Below are 20,653 nucleotides of genomic sequence, written 5' to 3'. Positions count from 1 at the left end.
CGGAATAAGATAGGCTCTAAGGGTTTAAAGCCACCAATCGCCTTTAGTTGTAGGGCATCGTTTATTTTCTTCGAGACCCACTGTTGGTGGTGTGGATTGTGCAACCGAGCGCCACCCTTGCAGGGGTTATTGAGGCTCTTAGATCGCACCGATGACCCCCAAAGCTCTGCCTGCTTTTGCGACGGAATCCTCGTATGCGAGACTACGAGAATTGCATTTAGAGGAATACCCGTTTGGCCCAGTCGAAATGTTTCGATTTTCTCTCTGTTGTGTAAGCAGAACGCTTTTGCCATCACTCTTGCTTTACTCCTGTTCATGCCCCCCTGAATATAGTTTACCTGCCCTTCGGCAATCTCTAAACTCCGTGGCTTGCGACTGCCGCGCGCCGCAGCACTTATCAAGTCTTAGAACCTCCACATATTGCCGATCATTTCATCGCACAACTCCTTGCAGGACCCACGTGGACTCGTAAGTTCAAACTAGGGCGCCTCCCTCTGTTCGCGAATCGGTCTCGTCCTCGCTAAGATCTCAAGCCAAACTGGGAAAGAAGAAAACTGTATGATAGCATTCCATTCTTCTACTATTCGGAACACTCAAGGAAGATGGCATATTGGCTTTCAACTGTGACCAACGGGTGTAGTCAAGAATTGATCTAGAGCCCAATACCCAGTTGGAGAGCTGCAGAATGTTTTTCATTGCCAATAGGCATACGTTTCCATTCGGTCAGCATAATGAGAGGCCAAGAATCCACACTTCGGGATTCATGCTAGATACCGCTCTTGGCACTGGGAATAGAAATACCTCGCAATTTGCAAACGCAATATAAAGCAGCCAATAACATTCTTGGTTTGCTTGGCATTTCTCGTCTGCTGTCCAGCAGGCATCAAGCATATCTGCTTACCTTGAAGATAACCATACAACCCTATTTACTAATATGATATGGACCCTGCCAATCACCTTTATGCTGATGTCCCCGGAAGTGGAACATACCCAGCGGCAGTGTGAGAAAGCCCCGCAGGTGATAGTAATTGGCCGAGCGCATACATGATGCAATGTACAAGGTAAATCAGCAATCCTGGCCAACTGGGAGAGACTATTGTAGGGAATAAACCAATGAAACGTTTCAAACTAGCGAGTTGTGAGGCCGCCAAACATACTTCAAGGTAAAACTCGGTGAAAAGCTTTGCTATATATTTAAAGCTAATCCATTTTTCTTGTTTTATAGATAAATATCTCAGTCCCTCGATCCAGAGTAACATTTTCGAGCCCGAGGAAAGCAGTCAAACGTCCACTTCCTAATGGCCACCAGCAACAAAACCCAGATATGGGCAACGTCCACGCCCTGCACTTCCGATAGTGAGGTGAGAGAATCAGTGGAATCCTAGTTTGGTGCGGGTAACCATGCTAACGGGGAAAACAGGGCAGCAAGCTACCCAGTCCTGAGGATGTCGAACTTGGACAGGTTCGACATGAGACACCACCATACCACGTTTTCTCGAAGCGTCAAAAATGGTTCATAGTGTGCCTCGTCTCTTTGGCGGGCTCCTTTTCTCCTTTATCGTCAAACATTTACTTCCCTGCCATAGACTCTATATCCTCAGAACTTGGTGTGAGCCAGTCTGACGTGGCACTCACGATCATGGTATTCATGATTGTGCAGGGCATAGCCCCATCAATATTTGGGGCGATATCAGACGCCAAGGGGCGTCGCATCACGTTTATTACAGTCTTGGTAATATACATGGGAGCGAACATTGGCCTGGCCTTCACATCGAGCTTCCCCATGCTCATGGCTCTCAGAGGAGTCCAAGCAGCAGGGTCCTCGGCCACTATTAGCATTAGTGTGGGCGTTATCTCCGATATATCTTCTGCTAATGAGCGTGGAGGCTTTATGGGAACCAATGCCGGGATGAGGTATGCACAATAAAACCTTTGCGTCGAACAAAGAAATGATTGCTGACTGTAGTTATTGCAGGATGGTGGGCCAGGCAATTGGCCCTGTTCTTGGTGGTCTGCTCAACAGTGCCTGGGGTTTCCGGAGCATTTTCTGGTTCTTGTTCAGCTTTGGCGTTGTCGCTTCCCTTCTTTTGGTGATTTTCTTGCCAGAGACACAGCGGGAAATTGCTGGCAACGGCAGCAATCCACTGTCCGGCCTACACAAGCCAATTGTCGCCTTGACCAAGACGGCAAAGGTACCGGGTGCTGTGCCTACTCCGAAAACACGCCCGCTCAATCTCAAGAATGTGCTCAAACCATTAACGCATGTGTTTAAGAAGGACATTTTCGTCCTTTTATCATGGGGGGCAGTGGTGTACACTCTGTGGAGCATGGTTACATCGTCAACCGCAACAGTCCTGCTGAAGGCATTTCCGAGACTGACTCAGTGGCAAATTGGTCTCTGTTTCCTGCCCAACGGAATCGGATGTGTGCTCGGCTCCATTTCCACCGGGAGGCTCCTTGATAAGACTTTCAAGCGCGTCGAGGCCGAGTACTGCGAGCAACGTGGCATGGACTCCATCGACATCAAAAAGACCATGGACTTTCCCTTCGAGCGCGCTCGCCTCCCGCTTATGCCGTACTTTAGCTTCGTGTTCATTGTCGCGCTGGCATTATACGGACCGAGCTACGACTTGAACGACCTGAGAAGGGAGTATGCACCGAATCTCATCGCTTCGCTGGGCTTGCAGTTCATCATCGCGTTCACGGCGACGGCCATCTTCAACATCAATTCCACCATGCTGATAGACAGCTTCCCAGACGGTGCGGCGGGCGCGACGGCCACGAATAACTTGTGTCGCTGCCTTTTGGGCGCCGCTGGTGTCAGCGTGATACAGCCGTTGATGGACGCGGTGGGGGTTAGAAACGCTTGGTTTATTCTGACTGGCGTTGCCGTCTTTTTTTCGCCGCTTGTCTGGATTCAATGGAAGCTGTGCGAGAAATGGAGACTACAAAGACAGCAGAAAAAAAAAATCCAGATGCATATAAATAACGGGTCATCAGGGTCATAGCTCAGATTGTGCGAGGAAGTAGAAATGGCCCGACCCGACGGCTATGTTGCCCTTGTTACTGGGACGGGATGATTACGCAGCCGTCACACGTAATATAGGGCAAGTCTGAAAAATACCATGCTGTGATGTTATAAGATTTTTCTCTATTACCAACATAGAAAAACGGAAAAGTGACCCCTGTGATATTACATACCAAGTTGAATATTCTTCCGATTGGGTTGAAAGCCACGTATCCAATGCAAAGTCCCGATTCAGATGTTGCTAAAAATGTCCCGATTTAGAAGACGCCACTTGGGGAAGGCCAGCGCCCCACCAGATCCATCACCGGAGACATCTCAACAGGCGAGTTTTGCTTTTTGGGGGCTCTTGACAGAAACCAAAGCTTCCGATAGATTCGTTTTACGCTACTGATTGATAGTACGCGCTACATAGCTATTCGTATTTGTGCAATTTTCCCCCAGAATTTGTCCAAGTAAGCAACGTCTCAAACTCTGCATTTCCTGGTGGTGACTTCAAGGTAAAACTGGCCCACCTGTGAGGTTCTATTTCCTTTTAGCACTTTCCGTTCCGAGTTAATCAGGGGTCGAATTTAAATAAAAAAAAGTTTCTTGTCGACGGTCTGTGATACATCCGATTCTAGCGGTTCTTCTCAGGTACTTAGTTTTTATATGGAGTGCGCTAGGTAGTAATCTCAGATACCTTGAAAAGTCGCGCGGTGCGGTGCATCACGTGAGGCTCGTCCGGCTCGCAAAAAGCTCTCGTCCGAATAGCACTACTCGTTTCATCGGTTTGAAAACCGTTGCGAAAGCTGGAGGGAGAGGAAGATAGAATGAAGGATGCTGACAGAATTACTAGAGCTGGCGCAACAGAAAAAAAAAAAAAAGTCATATCATGCTACGTGCTGGTCGTATCAAGAGGCGGCCTCGAGATAAGCTTGAATTTTAGGGCTCTCCTAATGATGTATTCCTCGCGACCATCGCAGGCCAGATGAATGTACAAGGGAAGACGAGACGGGGCGAAGGAAGACGGACAGGAAGAGACATCCTCGAGCAATGTCTCACAGTTGGGCTGATGGGAGGGATTTATATCTGATTAGATTGAAAATGAAAGGTATCAGATCATCAGTTTCTGATAATGACTCGTGCCGAAACCGAAAAAGGTCACCGAGTCTTCTCCGGCTCGTTCCTTTTCTGCTTCCCTCCCTTGCTTACATGATACATGGTTCTTCGGCGGTATTCGGGGACCGACAAGCGTATACCTGCCTGATTGGGACTCGGATGAGGTAGCTGTAACAACCTCGTTTGATCTGTAGCCACCCTGATTGGTGGCATTTTGGCAAATCCACTCGCTATGTAACTAGCGTGGGATTGGGTTTTTAGAAGCCATGATTTTTACATAGTTCCGTGCACATTATTAATCCGTACGAGTTCACTCGTCGGCGAAGCGGGTATAATCACCCCTCAATCCCCAGCCCGAGATCGATAGTTTCGGAACTTTTGCGTTACGATTTGGTGCGATTTCCGAGCCGCCACACGGCAGACGCCTGTTGGCCCGCTCCGGATAAGTCGACCTCTCAAAGCTAGCACCCACCTAAGGTGGTCAGAATAGTTGACAGATGGTGGTAATAACGGTTCAGTCTGCAGAAACTTGACATTGCCTACGGGTCTTCGGCGTGTGCGTGTATTTATAATTTCCTGTCCAATGCCGTTGCGAGACCATCGCAAGCTCTGTGGTCCCAAGTCGAATGACTGATTTCCCCCCCGCGGGCGCATGTAGTTCGCTATGAGCTGTCCGCCGCCGCGCCGCCTGTCTCTCTGTCTCTGTGTCTCTCTTTCGCCTGTCCGCCTGTTCGTCCCATAACTTTAGTTTACTTTAGCTTTAAATAATAAATTTATAATATTACCTTTATAAAGACTTAATCTAGAAAGTCTAACGCTAATATTATCTACTAAAATAAATAAAGATTAGTTCCCTATTTATATTATACAAGATTTAGGTGAAACTCTCCAAGATTTACATATACCCCTTGCTGGTATTAGCCTATCGTGTATGAAGAAGCCAGCTTGTCCGAGCCTAGATGCTAGCCGCTTACGCTGGTCAAGGCCAGATATTAGCCAAGATGGAATAATAGGAGCTTCATACTTATTTTGTGAGTCTTTGAGGTTTCTGATGGTTTGGAATTCCGCTTCTTGCGGTGGATATTTCGCTTTTACAAGTACAAGTCAGCACATGCCGCGGCTTCGGTCAGGCTCATTACGAAGCTCTCCGAGGTCTCTGAGGTAGAGCTGCAACTATCAGCGAACGCTAATGCAGCCTGATAACAGTTGCATTGGCGTCTATGTAGCTTTACATCTCTCTTCAGCCAACATCATCTTGCTAAATAAACAGACAACCCCGGATATTAGAAGATGCTAGCGCTTAGACTTTAACAAAACAATTATGTTTGCTGCGGCATACAGAACGAGGCTTGATGTTATTAGGCCCACCAAGTTAGCTGCACGGCCCTCATTCGTGGATGACATCTATTATTAGTCCAGCATGAGCAGCGCACACGTGAGCCAGGAAAACGCAAGAAAGAAGTCAATTCGGGCTCGGAACGTAGATTCATTTACCCCATGGACATGGCAAGTCCAACTTGGGGCCAAAAATTTTCTCATATATTCTTCCAGGCAACTTGTACGCTATATAATGCCTTTTGGTAACAAAGTCGAATTCTACCTACCTTGGGCCCGCGATACCAAAAGGAATGTAGGGACGATGCCCCCGCTTTTACTTTTACTGGGGGAAGGACAGAAAACCTGCATCTTTGAGCAGTCTGTAACTTTACTAGTGTAAAGTCATCTATGCATTGTTCTGCTGTTTTTCTGAAATGTACGCACTAATGTAGTTGGTACACTGAACCTGAGTTGATGCCGATGCGAGCGGACGGCGCACATTCGGCCGGGACTGGCGCCGGGACTGGCGGCCGACACGCGCATCCACCCCGCAACTCTCCCGCCTCCCGCCCGCACTCAGTGGCTCCCCATTTCATCGCCTTCATACGCAAAACACGCCATTGAAAATGTCACTCTCTAACCTGCCACCACGGCCTATTCGGAATCTCAGCGGAAAAGTCGCAATCGTTACTGGGGCCGGAGCAGCGGGCGATGATCTTGGCAATGGCAGAGCCATTGCATTGCTCTTGGCCGAGGATGGGGCTTCTGTCATTTGCGTCGACCGCGACGAGGCTTCCGCCCAGCGAACCGTGGAAATGATACAGGAACAAGGCGCCGGCTCTGCGGTCGCTATTCGGGCTGACGTCACCTCAGACGGCGACTGCTCCCGGTGTGTCGCTACAGCGGTTGCCGAGTACGGCCGCCTGGACATTTTGGTAAACAACGTTGGGATACTGGGCCCGTCCGGAACAGCAGAAAACGTTGAAATAGGAGCATGGTCTAAAGCTCTCGAAATCAACGTCACCAGCATGATGATCATGGCCAAACATGCTATTCCTGCGATGCTCAAGAATGCGCCCGGCGATGGCAGTATCAGAGGTAGCATCGTCAACATGGGATCAGTAGCTGGTCTTCAGGGAGGAACACCAAGTTTGCTGTACCCCACCAGCAAAGGCGCCGTCGTCAATATGACGAGGGCAATGGCGGCCAACCATGGCCAGGATGGCATCAGAGTCAATTGTGTATGCCCAGGTGAGCCGACCGTCACCACCCGTGTCCTTTGACCCTGCTGACATGGCTCATCGCGATACAGGAATGGTTTATACGCCCATGGTATACAATGTAGGCAGTGGAATGCCGCAAGAAATGCGAGAAGCTCGGCGCAATCGCAGTCTACTAAAGACTGAGGGGAATGCTTGGGATGTTGCCAACGCTGTTCGATTCCTTGCGGGCAACGAAGCGCGATGGATTACGGGCACAATCTTGACAGTTGACGCTGGGGCAACATGTGCAGGCTTTGTTCCGTTGAATACTTAATTCTGAATTCCATGTGCTCGTCCCCGTTGGCTGACACGGAAGCTGTTCTGGTTTACTGCGAGGAACTGCAAGTGCAATATTCTTGCATTTTCCAGAGAGAAACCCCGACTGAAAGAAGCAACTGCAGTCCCACGTAGCCTAGTAAGGTAAAAGTCATGACACGTAGCCGAAATTACATGATTCTTCTGGAGACGTGTGGACCAGGTTCGTTGCTAGAGTTAAGCACTGGTGTCAATTGGTAGTGAGTTCTTCAAAGAATATGTCTCACAATTTCGGTTGTAGTTGAAACAAGGCAATGACAAAAGACAAAGTCGATCACTTGTAAGCTTTCGCAAGGAAAGTGAGCAACTTGCCCACCACAGATCGGTTCTCGCAAGCCAACGGCAGTGGCTGATGCGAATGCCAGGCATGGATTCAAACTTTGTCAACAACGGCTTATTTGGGCCCTGGGTCGACCCGAAAGTCTTCTTCCGGCTAAGACAATCCTGCTCTTCTATTTATTGCCTGGCTTTGCGCTCGACTCGGTCCAACCAGTGGCATCTCTAGGAGCGTGTATGCAGACAGGGAATGACTCGAACAAAATGGAGTCTCTACCCATGTCCCTGCAGAACAGGCAAAGATCATTGTCACCACTGCTTTGTTATGCTGTCATGACTCTTGCAATTTAAAGGCTGACTCTCAAACAAGAGTATTGGGCTGAGCCGAAATCACTGGTATTATGCGCACCGTCGAGCCATCCAATAGTGACACAGTCGCATACATCCGAGATTCGCTCTCTCAAGCATGGCGATAGAATTCTGTTCTGGTTTGAAAAGAAAAAAAAATTGTTCCCAGTCTATACCACTACTTAGACAAGACGCAAATTGGCCTTTATACAGGCAGTGATGAGGCTCCAGTCAAAGTTGGGCTTGTTGCCCTCTTCGCAGACGCACTGCGCAACCTGTGTGCGGCAATCAGCCGTGGTCAAGCCAAACTCTTCATCCGAGTTGGAGCAAAGCTTGTCTTCTATCTCTCTAGCGGTAGTGGGCTCGGCCGGCGCATCAGTCTTTAGACTGCCAAGAGGAAACTTGCCGTCGAAGCCGACCGGGCCGCCGTTCTTCTCCATAAACTCAATGGCATACCCCTCGAGCGTCTTCTCGTTGTACTTGGCCAGGTTAGCGTCGTCGCCTGCCAGCTGAGGCTGTCCGGGGCTCGCGGACTGTCCGTCGTATTTCTTGGCGTCGTAGTCCGGGTTGGCCGTGAAGTTGAGGGGGGGCATCGGGCTTCGGGGCTCGTCCATGTTCACTAGGCTCTCGACATCATGCGGGTGCATGCCGGCGTTAACCAGACCGTTGTAGGTCACCTCAGCCCAGGCCTCGATCTGGTCCCAGCGGACGCCGCCGAGGGCCGAGAACTCTTCCTCCCTCTTGAAGCGAATCTCGAAGCCCGACTCGTTCAGGTCAATCATGTTGGGCGTCGGGTGGATCTTGTAGACCCAGCCACCTTCAAAGGTCTGCAGGGCAAAGGTCGCGCCCATGAGGACGCTTCTCGTCGTTGAGGTGTACATGGTGCGCCTCTCGCCGATGTGGTGGCTCTGCAGGCCAAAGGTCGTGTTGGAGACGGGCTCGCTCTCGTTGCGTGCGCGAGGGATAAAGCCGCCGCGCTCCTTGATAGAATCGGGGGAGCTTCCGCTGCCTCGGTAGACGACGGTTGGAAGCGGCTCCGCGCGTCCGTGTAGGTCTTCTCTTCACGTTAGCATGGGCCGCGCTCTGGTGTCGCAGAGCAAAGTGGCTAGGGTCTCACCCGATGCAGCAGGCAAGGCAGCACCTTGCACGGAGACGGCAAATGCGAGAGCCGCAGTGGCCCAGTTCATTGGATTCATCATCTTGACTACCTTGGAAAGAATGTAAAAGTCGGCTTTTGGTAGTATGAGAGCTGCTCTAAAGGGCCGATAGATGATGTGATGATCACTCGTCGTTGAGCTACGGACTGAAAGCACCTTTATAGTCCGTGGCTTCGAGTTTAATCATGTGAGCGGAAATTCTCGTGCCTTTTTCGACCGCAGCTGCTTTGATAGAGTCAGTGTCTCTAGCTAAAGTAATATTAACTAGATGCCAATGTCTGGAGTGAGGAGCGAGTGCACTGAGTCGGGCTTGCCATGAAACGTTGGTGGAGCTACTGTATGCTCGAAGCCACGCGCAGTATTATTAGATCAGATAAAATGCTGTTTGCCTGTGTATTAAGGAGAGTGCCGAGCGTCCGTAGAGGTGGAAAGCGCATAAAGCATTATAAAGGTTAATACTATCTGTTCAACTTGGACACCACCTAGTTGCCTTTCATTCGGGGCACAATTCTCTGCATAGCCCTGTTCTATATTATCAATCAACATTATTAGGGAGACATCTAGTTCAACCCTAATACTGAGCTACTGACTCGATTCTACTCACTCAGTATGTTTACATCACTTACGAGAAATCAACCCTTTCATTTCCTTGTCCCTTTGACAGTTAGGGAGTAGGTTTCAAGTCACTAACAGGGCTTTCGACCCAGAGTTGTCAGCTACTTGGTCCGGGTACAGGACGGTGCGGCCGTGGCCAAGTACCTATGGCGTAAAAGGATACTAGGACAATACGTGTAATTCCCACAAAAGTAAGATGGCTCGCAAGGTTTCCTCCCGGTGCTGAATTGCAGTGGTTTTCGTGACCTTGAACCTCCTCCCAAACTGACTCAAGCTACTCATCAGGGCTTGGTAACCGCACAATCATGCTATCCGTCTATTGAACTAAATGAATTGGCTTGGCAGATGGAAGCCTCTGTCGCCATTGGCGAAGCATTCGTACATCTAGCTGCGAGCTTGCTCCTACTAACGAGCCCCTTTTTGAGACAGCGTCGATGACCAAGAGGATCGCTACGCTACAAACACTTCAATACTACTATATCTAGTTAAGTAGCGAATCGCTTATATGGAATGTTGGTAGATACAGCTTACACTTGCGCGACGTTAGGGCGGCGGACGCCAGTGGCACGATAGGCGCAACACTTTCAAGGTCCAACTCAACCACCTATATCAGGAACCAGCCACCGTAGTCAGGAATCAGCTCATCGCACACCCTAAATAGCTAGGGAGGGATAGAGCCCTATTTACATCTACTACCTTATATATAATTAGATTCTAAAATAAATAATTAAAGAAAATTAATTAAAAAAAAGAAAAAAGGGGACTTTTAGATTCTTGTTTTAGAAGAAACATATTGTAATATGTATATATATATATATATATATTAAAGTAGGTTTATTAGTAGATAATGCTTTAATTCTGTAGGTGCTGTTAAGCCTAATTCCTAGCCGGTGTGGCCGGTTCCTGACATGGGTGGCTAGTTACAGAATTACATACGGACCACTGTGTTAGGGAACTGGAAACGAGCATGATCGACACGCCCGGGAATATGCCGACGGATTAATGACGGATTATTTATTATTGACTGACTCGAAGTACAGGGCCCAGACAGAGCTTAAATTTTGGCTAGTGGGCTAGCCTTATGACAATGCGCAGAAGGATGGGGCAGGAGGACATGCGACACAGTTCGCCTGAGTCAATACAATGCTAATATATTGGTCGAGATTAGTCTCAGCTCTAATAAATGCTCCGACGAGTGCCAACCATCAATAACGGCTAAAACCCGTGGCCGACGCCGTTCTGCAATAGATGTGTTATTCCTTTGACCGAGGACTCCTCGATAGGCCTTATCTCGGGTACCCGGTTCAGTGCTCTAAGATATAGCCCATGTAATTCATCTGCACCACAGTACTTCCACCACCGAGCTGATTTACCTTTTTTTTTTTAAAGCCAACTGCTAGTGACCGTTTTTCTCCTCCCTGACTGTCAAAAAAACTATTTCCGCTTTGGCGGGGCAGTGTACGAATATGATACTACGGCTCCGTAGCTGGCTGCTAACTTGTTATAGCTAGGTACCAGGACCAGGGAGTCGGTGCTGGCCCTACTAATAAGGTAAGGACCCATCCAGTCTTGTCTCGCCGACCTTGTCACTGTTTGCCAAGTTTCATAACCTGCCCGTACTCGAGACGAGCCTTTTTCTCAGTTGCGTATCAAGCATGGACAAGAAAGAGGCCTCGCCGTCGGCCGAGGGTACGATGCCCTCATCTCCCACTCCCCATACGGCCCTGCTAATGGCTTGTCCCAGGTTGCAGCACTTGCACCAAGCGGCGCATCCGGTGTGATGGCAGCCGCCCAACCTGCGTAAAGTGCGAGAAGAAGGGTCTCGTTTGTCCAGGCTATGGACCTCGACTGCGATGGGCAGACGGCGTGGCAATTCGAGGAAAGCTCAAGGGCCGCAGGGTGCCGCTCGTTGAGCAAACGGTGAAACAGGCGCGAGCCAGCCCGACTGCTATGGCACCGCAGCGAATGCAATTGCTACAGCTTCCGGCACCTGATGCGTTTCAGACGACTCTCAGCAACTCGATGCCCCAGCTGATTGAATACTATGATAAGAACTTGGCTGGCCTGATGGTTTGGGTCGACTCTGCAGAAAACGACTACAGGCGAACCGTGCTGCCGAGGGCGCAAAACACCCCTGGCCTCAGGTTTGCCGTGGCAGCGTTCGCCTCGCACCACGGATCTTCTCACTTCCAGCATGCCATGGAGTTGTTTCCCGAAGCGGCTCGCGATGCCTGCCTCGGGGTGATCCATACTCGCGTGCAGGACATGACGAGCAGGCTGACCAAAGGAGCCGAGCTTGACAACCAAAGAGACATTGCAGACGCCGAATGGATGCTGGCATGTATCTTGATGATAGCCTGCTACGAAATGTCCAACTCTCAATCGTCGGCAGCCGAAGGACACAGACTAGCTGCTAGAACCCTCGTCAACGTCTTTAGCGGCAAAAAGGGCTGCAATGACGGGCTCTTTGCCTTCCTCCGAAATCAACTTTCCATTTATGATGTTCTCGTATCGACAACCTCCTTTGATCTGGAGGACATACGAAACACTATCATGCCAACGCCGGGCTCCGACAACGTTTTATTCGCCGACTATCTAACGAATCTACACCAAGTAACTCTTGCCTCGAGGTATCCGTCTCCAATACCAGAAGAGATTGATGCACTACTCACCGGTGTCAGCCTAACACCTGATTTGATTCGGTACAAATTCGCACAAGCCAGAGGTGCCACTCTGATTGCAGCCGGACGAATGGGAATCGAGCAAACGGCAATGCGTCAGGATTTTATTCGCTTGGTGGATGTCTATCATTATACTGCCGTGTTGTATTCCTACCGCTGCTTGGGGTATGCTACAGCCGATAATGCTGATTGGCAGCCCACAGTGACGAAGCTGTTTGAACAACTTCTTCGCTTTCAGTATCCTGGCATTTGCATACAAAATCTGCCCTGGCCCGTTTTCATTGCAGGGACGGAGTGTTGGGCTGATACACATCGGCAACAAATCGTTCGGGACCTTCTTGGAAAAATTCTTTCAGCCACCAGCTTCCGCCATTATGAGGGAGTTTTGAGCTTTTTGAACGCGTTTTGGTCGGGCGACCAGCCAGACTGGAGACCACTAGCCCAGGAACTGCAAATGAAAGGATTCCGAATCTTGGTGGTTTGAAAATGATTTGAAAGCTAGCTGCCTACCGATTTATTGGCAAGTGCTCTATTTATTCACTGTCTCGGCATCGTTGACACCGAAAATTACTTTCATCGGGTCCTGATACTTGTACAGGCCCAATGCTGGTGGAAGGATTCCATATCCAAGCAGTCTCAGCAATTGCGGCGAAAAGTTACGCTCCTTTGCCACCTCGGGAGGTAGCTCCAAGTACTGGTTCTCCTCTTGACGAAGTGTACCTTTGCACATGAACAGACCGATTGTCTCGCGGGCATCGTCAGTGGTGACATTTGCGCCGCCCGCGTGGTAGACATTGCCCAGGAATATGGCGGCATCGCCGATTTCCAACTCGGCTGGAATGGCCTCTTCGTCCAGAGGACAGCGGTCCGGGCCCCAGAGATGGCTCTTTGGAATGATAATTGTGGCACCATTCTCTCTGGTCGTCTTTGTCAATGCCTAACGCTACTTGTCAGAAGTATTCATTGTGGCTTGAACAGTGATATTCACCGTGACACAGCCCATCATGACTGGCATGTCGCAGTTGCGGGTATGATAGTCGGCGTCATCCCTATGCATCGATTGCTGCGAGCCACCAGGCTCGACGCGGAACCCGACCATGGTGGTGATTTGCGGCTTGCCGCTCACATGGAGCTGCTTTTGACCCTCCCAGTACGTGTAGTGGCTCGTGAGCATCTGGTTTGCCACACCGAGAAAGACGGGGTTGACAGCAAGCTCAGCGCAAGCGTCAGATTTGGCCAAGATGCTATATGCGCGCTTCGTTGTCGTGGGAAAGAAGCCAGATGGGTCCACGCGATCAGTGTCGAAAGACGACTTGAGGTCTTTTCGGATCTGCTGGCACAACTCCCTGGACACAAGGTTCTTTACAATAACCGCTCCATCTCTCTCCAAAATGGCTTCTAGGAATTCGGGGGTAGTGGTAGGATCGCTTGCGTAGACTGTAGTAAGCTCCTTGCCAGCCTCTGTGGGGAAGGGCTTGCCGGCTTGATGGTCCGCGCAGCATGAGACTTTGGGCATGATGACGAAATGAAATATGATTGATTGACGGCTAAAATGCTGAACTGGTCAGAGACGAGATCACAGCGTCCTCTTTATATAATACCGGTCTTGCGCCACTCTCTTTATTCACAGCTTCTATGTCCCCCCTCATTCTATACTAGAAATAGGCATAGGGGCGAGAAGGAAACACGACTCACCCAAAAAGCTTGTCCATTGTCAACCAGAGATCGTCTCCATATATGTGTGGAGATGGAAAGTTGTTGGTGTTGTGGAATCTGAAGCTCGGCAACTAAACTATTTTCTCAGTCTAACTGCCAAAAGGGGCATGGTGTATACGCCGTCTCTTTGTTACTACTGCTTCGGGGAAGAGCCATACTCGAGAACATGGGCGAACTCGGTGGGCCATTCAGGAAGCCCTTTTCTTGCCATTTCCAAGCATATCAAACAGCGAGGCGAATAGAGGCGAATAGAGGCGAATAGAGGCAAACAGAGGCAAACAGAGGCAAACAGAGGCGACCAGTGCGGTGAGTCAAACCCGGACCTGTGACTGTTTTCATTATTCCACCTCCAAAAAAGCCCAAGAACTGGCGAGGAAACTGGTTCTTAGCGGCCTGACTCGTGTGAACAAGTGCAGTGGTTTGACCCAGTGAATAAACATCCTCAGTGAGAAGTGTTTTGGTATATATATTGTACTAGTCTGTCTCTTCTCGTCGCCCCCAGGCAGGCAAGGCCCGCGAGGTCGGTGCTCGTCCTCAGAATAAATACGTTGTTACCCGACCTGTACACACCCGGCGCGGGGTCACTTGGACAAAATTGCTTTCTGGGGATGCGGGGGACGCCGCGGCATTCTGAATGTTGGAGACAGAAGCGCCACCGACGGACAGTCGGGCACGCGACTCTGGCTGGCCGTTAGTATTATGAACAGGTAGCGTACACTGAATCATCCTTCTGTACTCTGGCCTCAATTCACACCGCCCTTGCCACTACGAACCATTTAATTATTGTTCCTTGAGCCAAGCCCCTGCCCATCATACTGAACACTGCCTCGACGCAAAATGGACATTGGGCTGCCAACACTCCCGCGAATGCTAGCCGACAGACCACCGCCAGCAGACCCATTATTGCCATCCGCGCCGTTCAAGAGCTCCTGATGCGCAGCCAGCACGCCCGGCGGCAGGCCAAGCGAAGGAATGCTCGACTCGGGCACTTGATCCTGCGTCGGCGCCGACAGCACGGTGGACGCCGTCATGGGGGTACCGGGAACGCGCTCGCCTCGCTCCAGAATATCGCGGTAAAACGACTCGAGCGCTTCCGGGTCCTTGCAGAACGCTTCCAGCATGTCCTTGATGGCCTCGGGTTCCATGAGCTGCTGCAGAGGATGGAGGTAGCGGTGGTAGTGGTGAAGCGGCCGCTGAGGGTGACTGCTGCTGTCGCGGTGCGCATGCGCCGGCTTTGGCTGCGAGGGGCCCGGGGATTGACCGTCACTGGGTCCCAAGGCCGGGGAAAACTGGCCAAACGTGGGACGCGCAATCGGCGACGAGACGGGCGTCGGGTCAGCCACTGCCATGGCCATTGACGACGCGAAGCCACCCAGCGACAAGAGGCGTGCGCTCCTTTCCGCGGTTGACAAGGGGGCGACCTCGACGTTGGACTGCACCCGCAGCTCCTTTTCTCTGGCCAAGGATACTCGCTTGCTGTAGAGTCTGTTGGCCAGCACCAGAAATTGGCCCTCGTCCGTGATTTGCGCGAGCAGCAAGCCGGTCCGATGAATGTACTGCGTGTACTTAAAGTCGGGCTTGCCCCACGAGTAGCGAATTTCAACGTTGCTCGGGAAGCTCGACGCCGCCTCCATGTCCAGAACAAAGTCAAAGTGTTTGAGGATCGCAGTCTGGTAAAAGTGTCTACTATGCACCCTTACCGGACCAAGCGAGTTTGGGTCGAGGTACGTCTCTGGCATCTGTTGTGGCGGTGGGACGACGAGCTTGATTTCGTGTGGTTTACGAAAAGGATTAGCTTCCGTAATGCGACACGCTTCCTTGATGGGCAGTTCCACAAGACGCAGACCGTACTGGCTCGCCTCCCGCTCCCATACCTCTACACAGTCCGAGACGAGTTTTGCCGTCGTATTCATCCAGTCGATGCGGATATGGAAGCAATTGTCGGGATTGTGCAAGCGATCGTAATGCAAATCAATGCGTTCAGGCCGATATGATCTTTTCCGATGATCCACGTCGTACTTTAAAACCTTGCTGAGCTGTATAACCGGCAGGTTGGAGTTTGGGGCTTTGTTGGCGCCAGGAACATGGATGCCGCTTGGAGAAGGTGCTCCGAGGGAAGGCTCCTCGGTGGTGGCAACAGAACGAGGAACAGAAGGCCGCGACGAGTCACGGCTGTTATCGGCTGGTGATGATACAGCATCTTTCTTCCTGCTACCAAACCAGCCTGGTTGGGCCTTGGCAAACTCTGGAACAATCTGGTAGTAATAGTTTCCATCGCGGAATTGATGTCTCTTTTCGACGTGCATAAAGAGGCCGCGAGGCTTCTCATTCTTTGCATCACCGCCCTTTTCAGCGTCTTCGTCCTTGCTCTGCTCCTTGTCCTTGTCCTTTGAAGTCGTAACCATGAGCGCGTTACCCAAGTCTTCCGCCTCTTCGCGGTTCTCAAGATCCTCGAAATTCTTCAAGAGCCACGTCGTCATGTCTGACCCAATGAAGGAATTGTAATGCGTGCGGAGATGCCAGCGCCTGTTCCGTAGAGGAACACCGCCGTTTTCGATTGGCTGCTGCAGAGCCTCGGCCAAAGCCGTCAGGTTCAAATTTGAACGTCTGAACAAATCTTTTCGGACAATCAGATTTCCCTTGCTCGAAGAATATTCGGCGTTTTCAAGTGTTGGAAGGTTGCCAAGCTCCACTGCAACGACTAGTGAAGGATCGTCGGTTTTATAGATGATATTCAAGGGGCTGCGGTCCAGAATACGGCTTCGAGCCGGGCCCTGAAATCTCCGTTCTGATGCCGAGACGTACCGATGCTTCTTCCACAGCTGAGCCAGTCTCTGAATGCCCTCGATGCGGACCTCCTCGGGGTTGTCTTCAAGATGATTTTTGGTTGAAGCAGAATATCTCATGCTCAGAGGGATGAGCACGTATCTTGTTCGCCAGAATCGTAAGCTTTCCATAAGTTCTTCGTGGTGCCCTGCCAAGTATGAATCAATCGTGTTCCAGTTCCTCTCCGGTTTAGGATTGAGCATCTCAATGGATCTCGTTTCGTATGTGGAGTCCAGTATTGTTTGAACGGCAGGCTTGTACAGTGTAGAGAACTCCGCAGCTGTCTGCGCTGGCTTTCGTAGAAAGATGTTGACTTCAATCTCGCTGCTGTTGACGCAAGAAAGCTGGTGAATGGTGTTTCCCACTGACATGAAGACGCTGTTTCCATCGTCAAAGGTCTGATCTCGTGAAAATATGTCTGCGATTTTGATAATCTTCTGCCCAAAGGCTTTGGCAACGGCCGAGCCTACGACAACCTGAAAGCCTTGTGAGAAGCGGAGGCTGATCAGTTCCTTCATAAAGTCTTTGCGCGACATGGGCTCGTTGTCGTCGTCGGTGTTTTGATCCACAATATAAGGATGACGCTGGTACTCAGCATCGAATTGTGCCTTTGTAGGAAAGTATTCCGTTGTCAAAGGGACGGAGGCAGGGCAGCAAAGAGTCTTCCACTTTTGTGTTCTCATTTCGGAGGGCTTCGGAAACACATGTTGCCAGCGGCTATATAGAATCGCATCGTCGATGCGATATTTCTCTGGATTGGAGGGGTTTAGCAATGTAAGCCACGGGGTGATCGCCGCTGTTGGCGATAGTGTGACTGGAAGTTCGGGTTGCAGCTGCAACCCGGGAGCGACGCCAGCCCTCAGCTTGTTATTGTACATCTTTTGGACATCTTCGGAACGAATAAAATTCGAATAGCGTAGCTCTGATTCACCCCGCAATCTATCGCGTGACTTGGATGGTGTCAAGGTGGGTGCCGGCTGCTTCAAAGTGCTATTGGCCGGACCATCTTTAGTATGTCCTTCTTTATGCACAATCGGAATGCTTGGAGTTGGTAATGGCGTTTCGGACGTTAGCTCGTTCAGATCCGACTTGATTAACTTGACTCTCTTAGCTGTGAGTGTTGACGACTGGCTTCGTATGCTTCCTGGTGTTGATGGCCTCATGTCAGAAAGTGGTCGAGAATTAGAAGAATTCCGTATGTCAGAAGAGAAGGCGGGAGATGCATTGACAGTCTCGACTTTAAGTTCCGCTATAGCTGCTTTCGGGGCAGCAATGCCAAAGCCACGCTGCCCTAGGCTAATATGACGCATCAGTTTAGGCTGTCTAGCCGTGAAGGATGATGCCGAGGGTGTCTTGCTGAGGCTCTTCTTGGGAGGCTCAGAAGGCCTTTGAACGGCTGTTGGTGATGGACGCTCTGGCTCAGCCATAGAAAACTTGCGGGGGGTCTGGTGCGGCGGTGGATGGAGCGTTGCTCGATCCGGAACAGAAGTCCCGAGCAAAGCGGTGTCATCAGCCTGATATTTCCGTGACACCTCATCTGTATCATGGACTGGCTTGTGATGGTGTGGGCGACGTTTAGGTGTCGAGAGCTTGGCTCGAGAGTCATCAAATGCCTGCAGCTTCTTCCAGAGCGTTAAATCTCCAGTACGCGCTATTTTTTCAGGCACAAACTTTTGAAAGCCATACACACTGTCTCCGAGGGCTTCCTGGGCCTTACGGCAGGGCACGTACAGGCTTTCTGACGCAAAGTCTTGTCGCTTTTTCGATGACAGTGATGCTTTTGTGGGAAAGTTAGGATCAGAGCTCAAGGCTGCCGTCTCAATCTCGTTGGTGTCTAGCGCGCTTCTCATCTGGAGCCCATACATTCGGCATCGCATTTCGAAATCGTCGTCATTCATACTTTTGGCAGTTGAAACAGAGAGGGCAATACCCTCATATGCCAACGACTCGTCGCGACCCGTCCAGAACGAAACATGCAGCCACTGAGGCAGAGCACAACTCCACTCTTCAGCGTTCCGCGTTGATGCAAGTGACTCAACGTGTCTCATCATGTTCTGCGATATCTTGGTGGGAGAGAACGAGTCGGTTTGAGACTGGTAACTGCCAATGATTGGAGTTGGATGGCTTCCAGTACTGTTGTGGCTATGGAATGACCTGGAAAGAGTGTTTCGATGTTTCGTGCTCTCATCCGAAAAATGAGGATTCGGGTACTTGAAGAGGGGGACGGAGTGAAGAGGCATTCCTGGTAGGCAGATCAGATCAATGCCTATGCCGTTCCCCACGAGTGCCTCTGTTGTGCGTCGCAAAGTTTCATAGTCGACTTCAAAGATGCCTGGGCCTGGCGTGATGACAGCGATCGAGATGCCGGTTCTATTGAGATCTCGATCAATGTAATCATGGGCATACTGGGATGACGCAAGGTGGATGGCCTCCAGAACGTTGCCATGAATGGCTAGAGAGGGCTCAGCTTTGATGCGAGTCAAAGCCGTCAGTGCGTCTACATCCCCTTCGCCGCTGGACTTGGTTTCACCAGAAAGAGGCACGCTCTGGTGGTGGAGGCTTATGTCTCGGCGAAAGAAGTTGAACTCTCTCTTGAGCTGATATAGAATCTTGGTCCATTCGCCGCTGGACATGTCGCTAACAACCACGCGGTAAAAGTCTTTGTACGGTCGCTTGTTGCCAAAGGGCTGTACTCCAGTAAAGTATTCGTCCAGAAGGCTTTCGCTGCCCAGATCAGATGCAAGGCCAGTGTCGTATTCCACGCGCGCAAACAATACAATGCTGACGAGGTGCTTGACCTTTAGCAGAGCCCAGCGCTTGAATAAAGCAGGCAGGAAGCCGTTGACGACGCGGTTGAACATGATCTCTCCAGACGTCTCGGTATCGAAGTCCCACATCTCCCTTGCCATTTGTATAAACAAGACATATCTGGCGGATTCGCTTCGGAATATGGGTCGAGTATCGCGAACAAAGAGACCAGAATGCACGCTTTCGCCTTCAACAAACACGGCAGTAATTTGGGCTTTGATGGTACCCATGAACAATATCGATTGCCCCTTGTATACTGTGCGCTCTGTAAGTTCATCTACGGCCAGGCGCCACATGTCTGCCCGTGATAGGTATTCGTCTTTGAAACAGAGCTCGACATGCGACGCCTCCATTGCGCGATGGTGCTCGTCAACAGGAGTGAGAAGAACTTGACTTCCTCGTTTCATCCCGAAAGCATCTGAAATATGGCGAACAATACAGACCTCTGCATCTTGGTTACGCGCTTTCATCTCTCTAGGCATATCCTTGACGACGAAAATATAGCGATGACCAAGCGCGGTCCGGTCCTTGGCCAGCGCCGCAGCCGCCTTGGAGGCCTCATTGGCGTCCTGAGTTTGCCTAGTCAAGCTACCGTGGCCGCCAGAAGCTTTTGCAGTTTCGGATTTGATCGCGGAGATGGCCATCAGCATTCCCGGCCGCACCTCCGGTCGCACCGCATCGAGATTGAGGAGAACCTCATCGCGCATATATCCTTCCGCGACCACCACTGTGCAAATGCGCTCGACTCGGCGCGTTCTGTCCTCTCGCATTGTGGATCGCGTTGAAGTGCTAGTAATGGAGCTCGGAGATGCGGTAGATTTACGATCAATACCATTCCCAGGCGCTATAGGTTCGCGCAGATGAGACCACGGCCGTCCTTTACGCGGACCTGACGGAGCGACGCCAACATTGCGGGACATGGGAACCGACTAGCGACTGACGCGGCATCAATAACATACGGAGGCGAAAGGTGAAGCATGGCTCCCGCGATGAATATTCTTGCACGTAGCGACGGCGTCTGAACGAATTGATTGATCCAGGCATGCGAATGTTGATGAGTCGTATTGACTGGTGCGGCAGAATCCAGACCTCTAATGGCTAAAGCTCCACACCGCCTTCCCTTTTTAGTTCGCTCAGGCTACTCAACCCGCCATCGCATAAAATGCGCGTGGGCGCTTTCATTACATCAAAAGTGAATCAGATTAG

General features: G+C 50.7%; 6 protein-coding genes across 6 annotated transcripts; 3 read left to right on the top strand and 3 right to left on the bottom strand.

The window, feature by feature from the left end:
- Positions 1 to 1,298: 1,298 nt before the first annotated feature.
- Positions 1,299 to 3,289, top strand: BBA_06942 (MFS multidrug transporter, putative; the record flags this gene model as incomplete). Its single annotated transcript, XM_008602039.1, has 4 exons — positions 1,299 to 1,361; positions 1,421 to 1,914; positions 1,976 to 2,855; positions 3,167 to 3,289. 4 exons carry the CDS (start codon positions 1,299 to 1,301, stop codon positions 3,287 to 3,289), a joined length of 1,560 nt encoding a protein of 519 aa, XP_008600261.1.
- A 2,780-nt stretch (positions 3,290 to 6,069) lies between these two features.
- Positions 6,070 to 6,979, top strand: BBA_06941 (short-chain type dehydrogenase, putative; the record flags this gene model as incomplete). Its single annotated transcript, XM_008602038.1, has 2 exons — positions 6,070 to 6,694; positions 6,756 to 6,979. 2 exons carry the CDS (start codon positions 6,070 to 6,072, stop codon positions 6,977 to 6,979), a joined length of 849 nt encoding a protein of 282 aa, XP_008600260.1.
- An 847-nt stretch (positions 6,980 to 7,826) lies between these two features.
- On the bottom strand, positions 7,827 to 8,843 carry BBA_06940 (cholera enterotoxin subunit A2; the record flags this gene model as incomplete). Its single annotated transcript, XM_008602037.1, has 2 exons — positions 7,827 to 8,701; positions 8,762 to 8,843. 2 exons carry the CDS (start codon positions 8,841 to 8,843, stop codon positions 7,827 to 7,829), a joined length of 957 nt encoding a protein of 318 aa, XP_008600259.1.
- A 2,228-nt stretch (positions 8,844 to 11,071) lies between these two features.
- On the top strand, positions 11,072 to 12,581 carry BBA_06939 (Putative Zn(II)2Cys6 transcription factor; the record flags this gene model as incomplete). The annotated part of the gene is made up of 2 exons (XM_008602036.1): positions 11,072 to 11,105; positions 11,161 to 12,581. The coding sequence occupies 2 exons, from the start codon at positions 11,072 to 11,074 to the stop codon at positions 12,579 to 12,581; spliced, it is 1,455 nt and encodes a 484-aa protein (XP_008600258.1).
- Positions 12,582 to 12,626: 45 nt separating this feature from the next.
- Positions 12,627 to 13,613, bottom strand: BBA_06938 (phytanoyl-CoA dioxygenase family protein; the record flags this gene model as incomplete). Its single annotated transcript, XM_008602035.1, has 2 exons — positions 12,627 to 13,034; positions 13,086 to 13,613. 2 exons carry the CDS (start codon positions 13,611 to 13,613, stop codon positions 12,627 to 12,629), a joined length of 936 nt encoding a protein of 311 aa, XP_008600257.1.
- A 976-nt stretch (positions 13,614 to 14,589) lies between these two features.
- Positions 14,590 to 20,217, bottom strand: BBA_06937 (vacuolar membrane-associated protein iml-1; the record flags this gene model as incomplete). The annotated part of the gene is made up of 1 exon (XM_008602034.1): positions 14,590 to 20,217. One exon carries the CDS (start codon positions 20,215 to 20,217, stop codon positions 14,590 to 14,592), a length of 5,628 nt encoding a protein of 1,875 aa, XP_008600256.1.
- Between the last annotated feature and the right edge of the window lie 436 nt (positions 20,218 to 20,653).

Source organism: Beauveria bassiana (genome assembly GCF_000280675.1).
Source record: "Beauveria bassiana ARSEF 2860 unplaced genomic scaffold BBA_S00021, whole genome shotgun sequence".
NCBI lineage: Eukaryota > Fungi > Ascomycota > Sordariomycetes > Hypocreales > Cordycipitaceae > Beauveria > Beauveria bassiana.
This window is presented reverse-complemented; position numbering and strand designations above follow the sequence as displayed.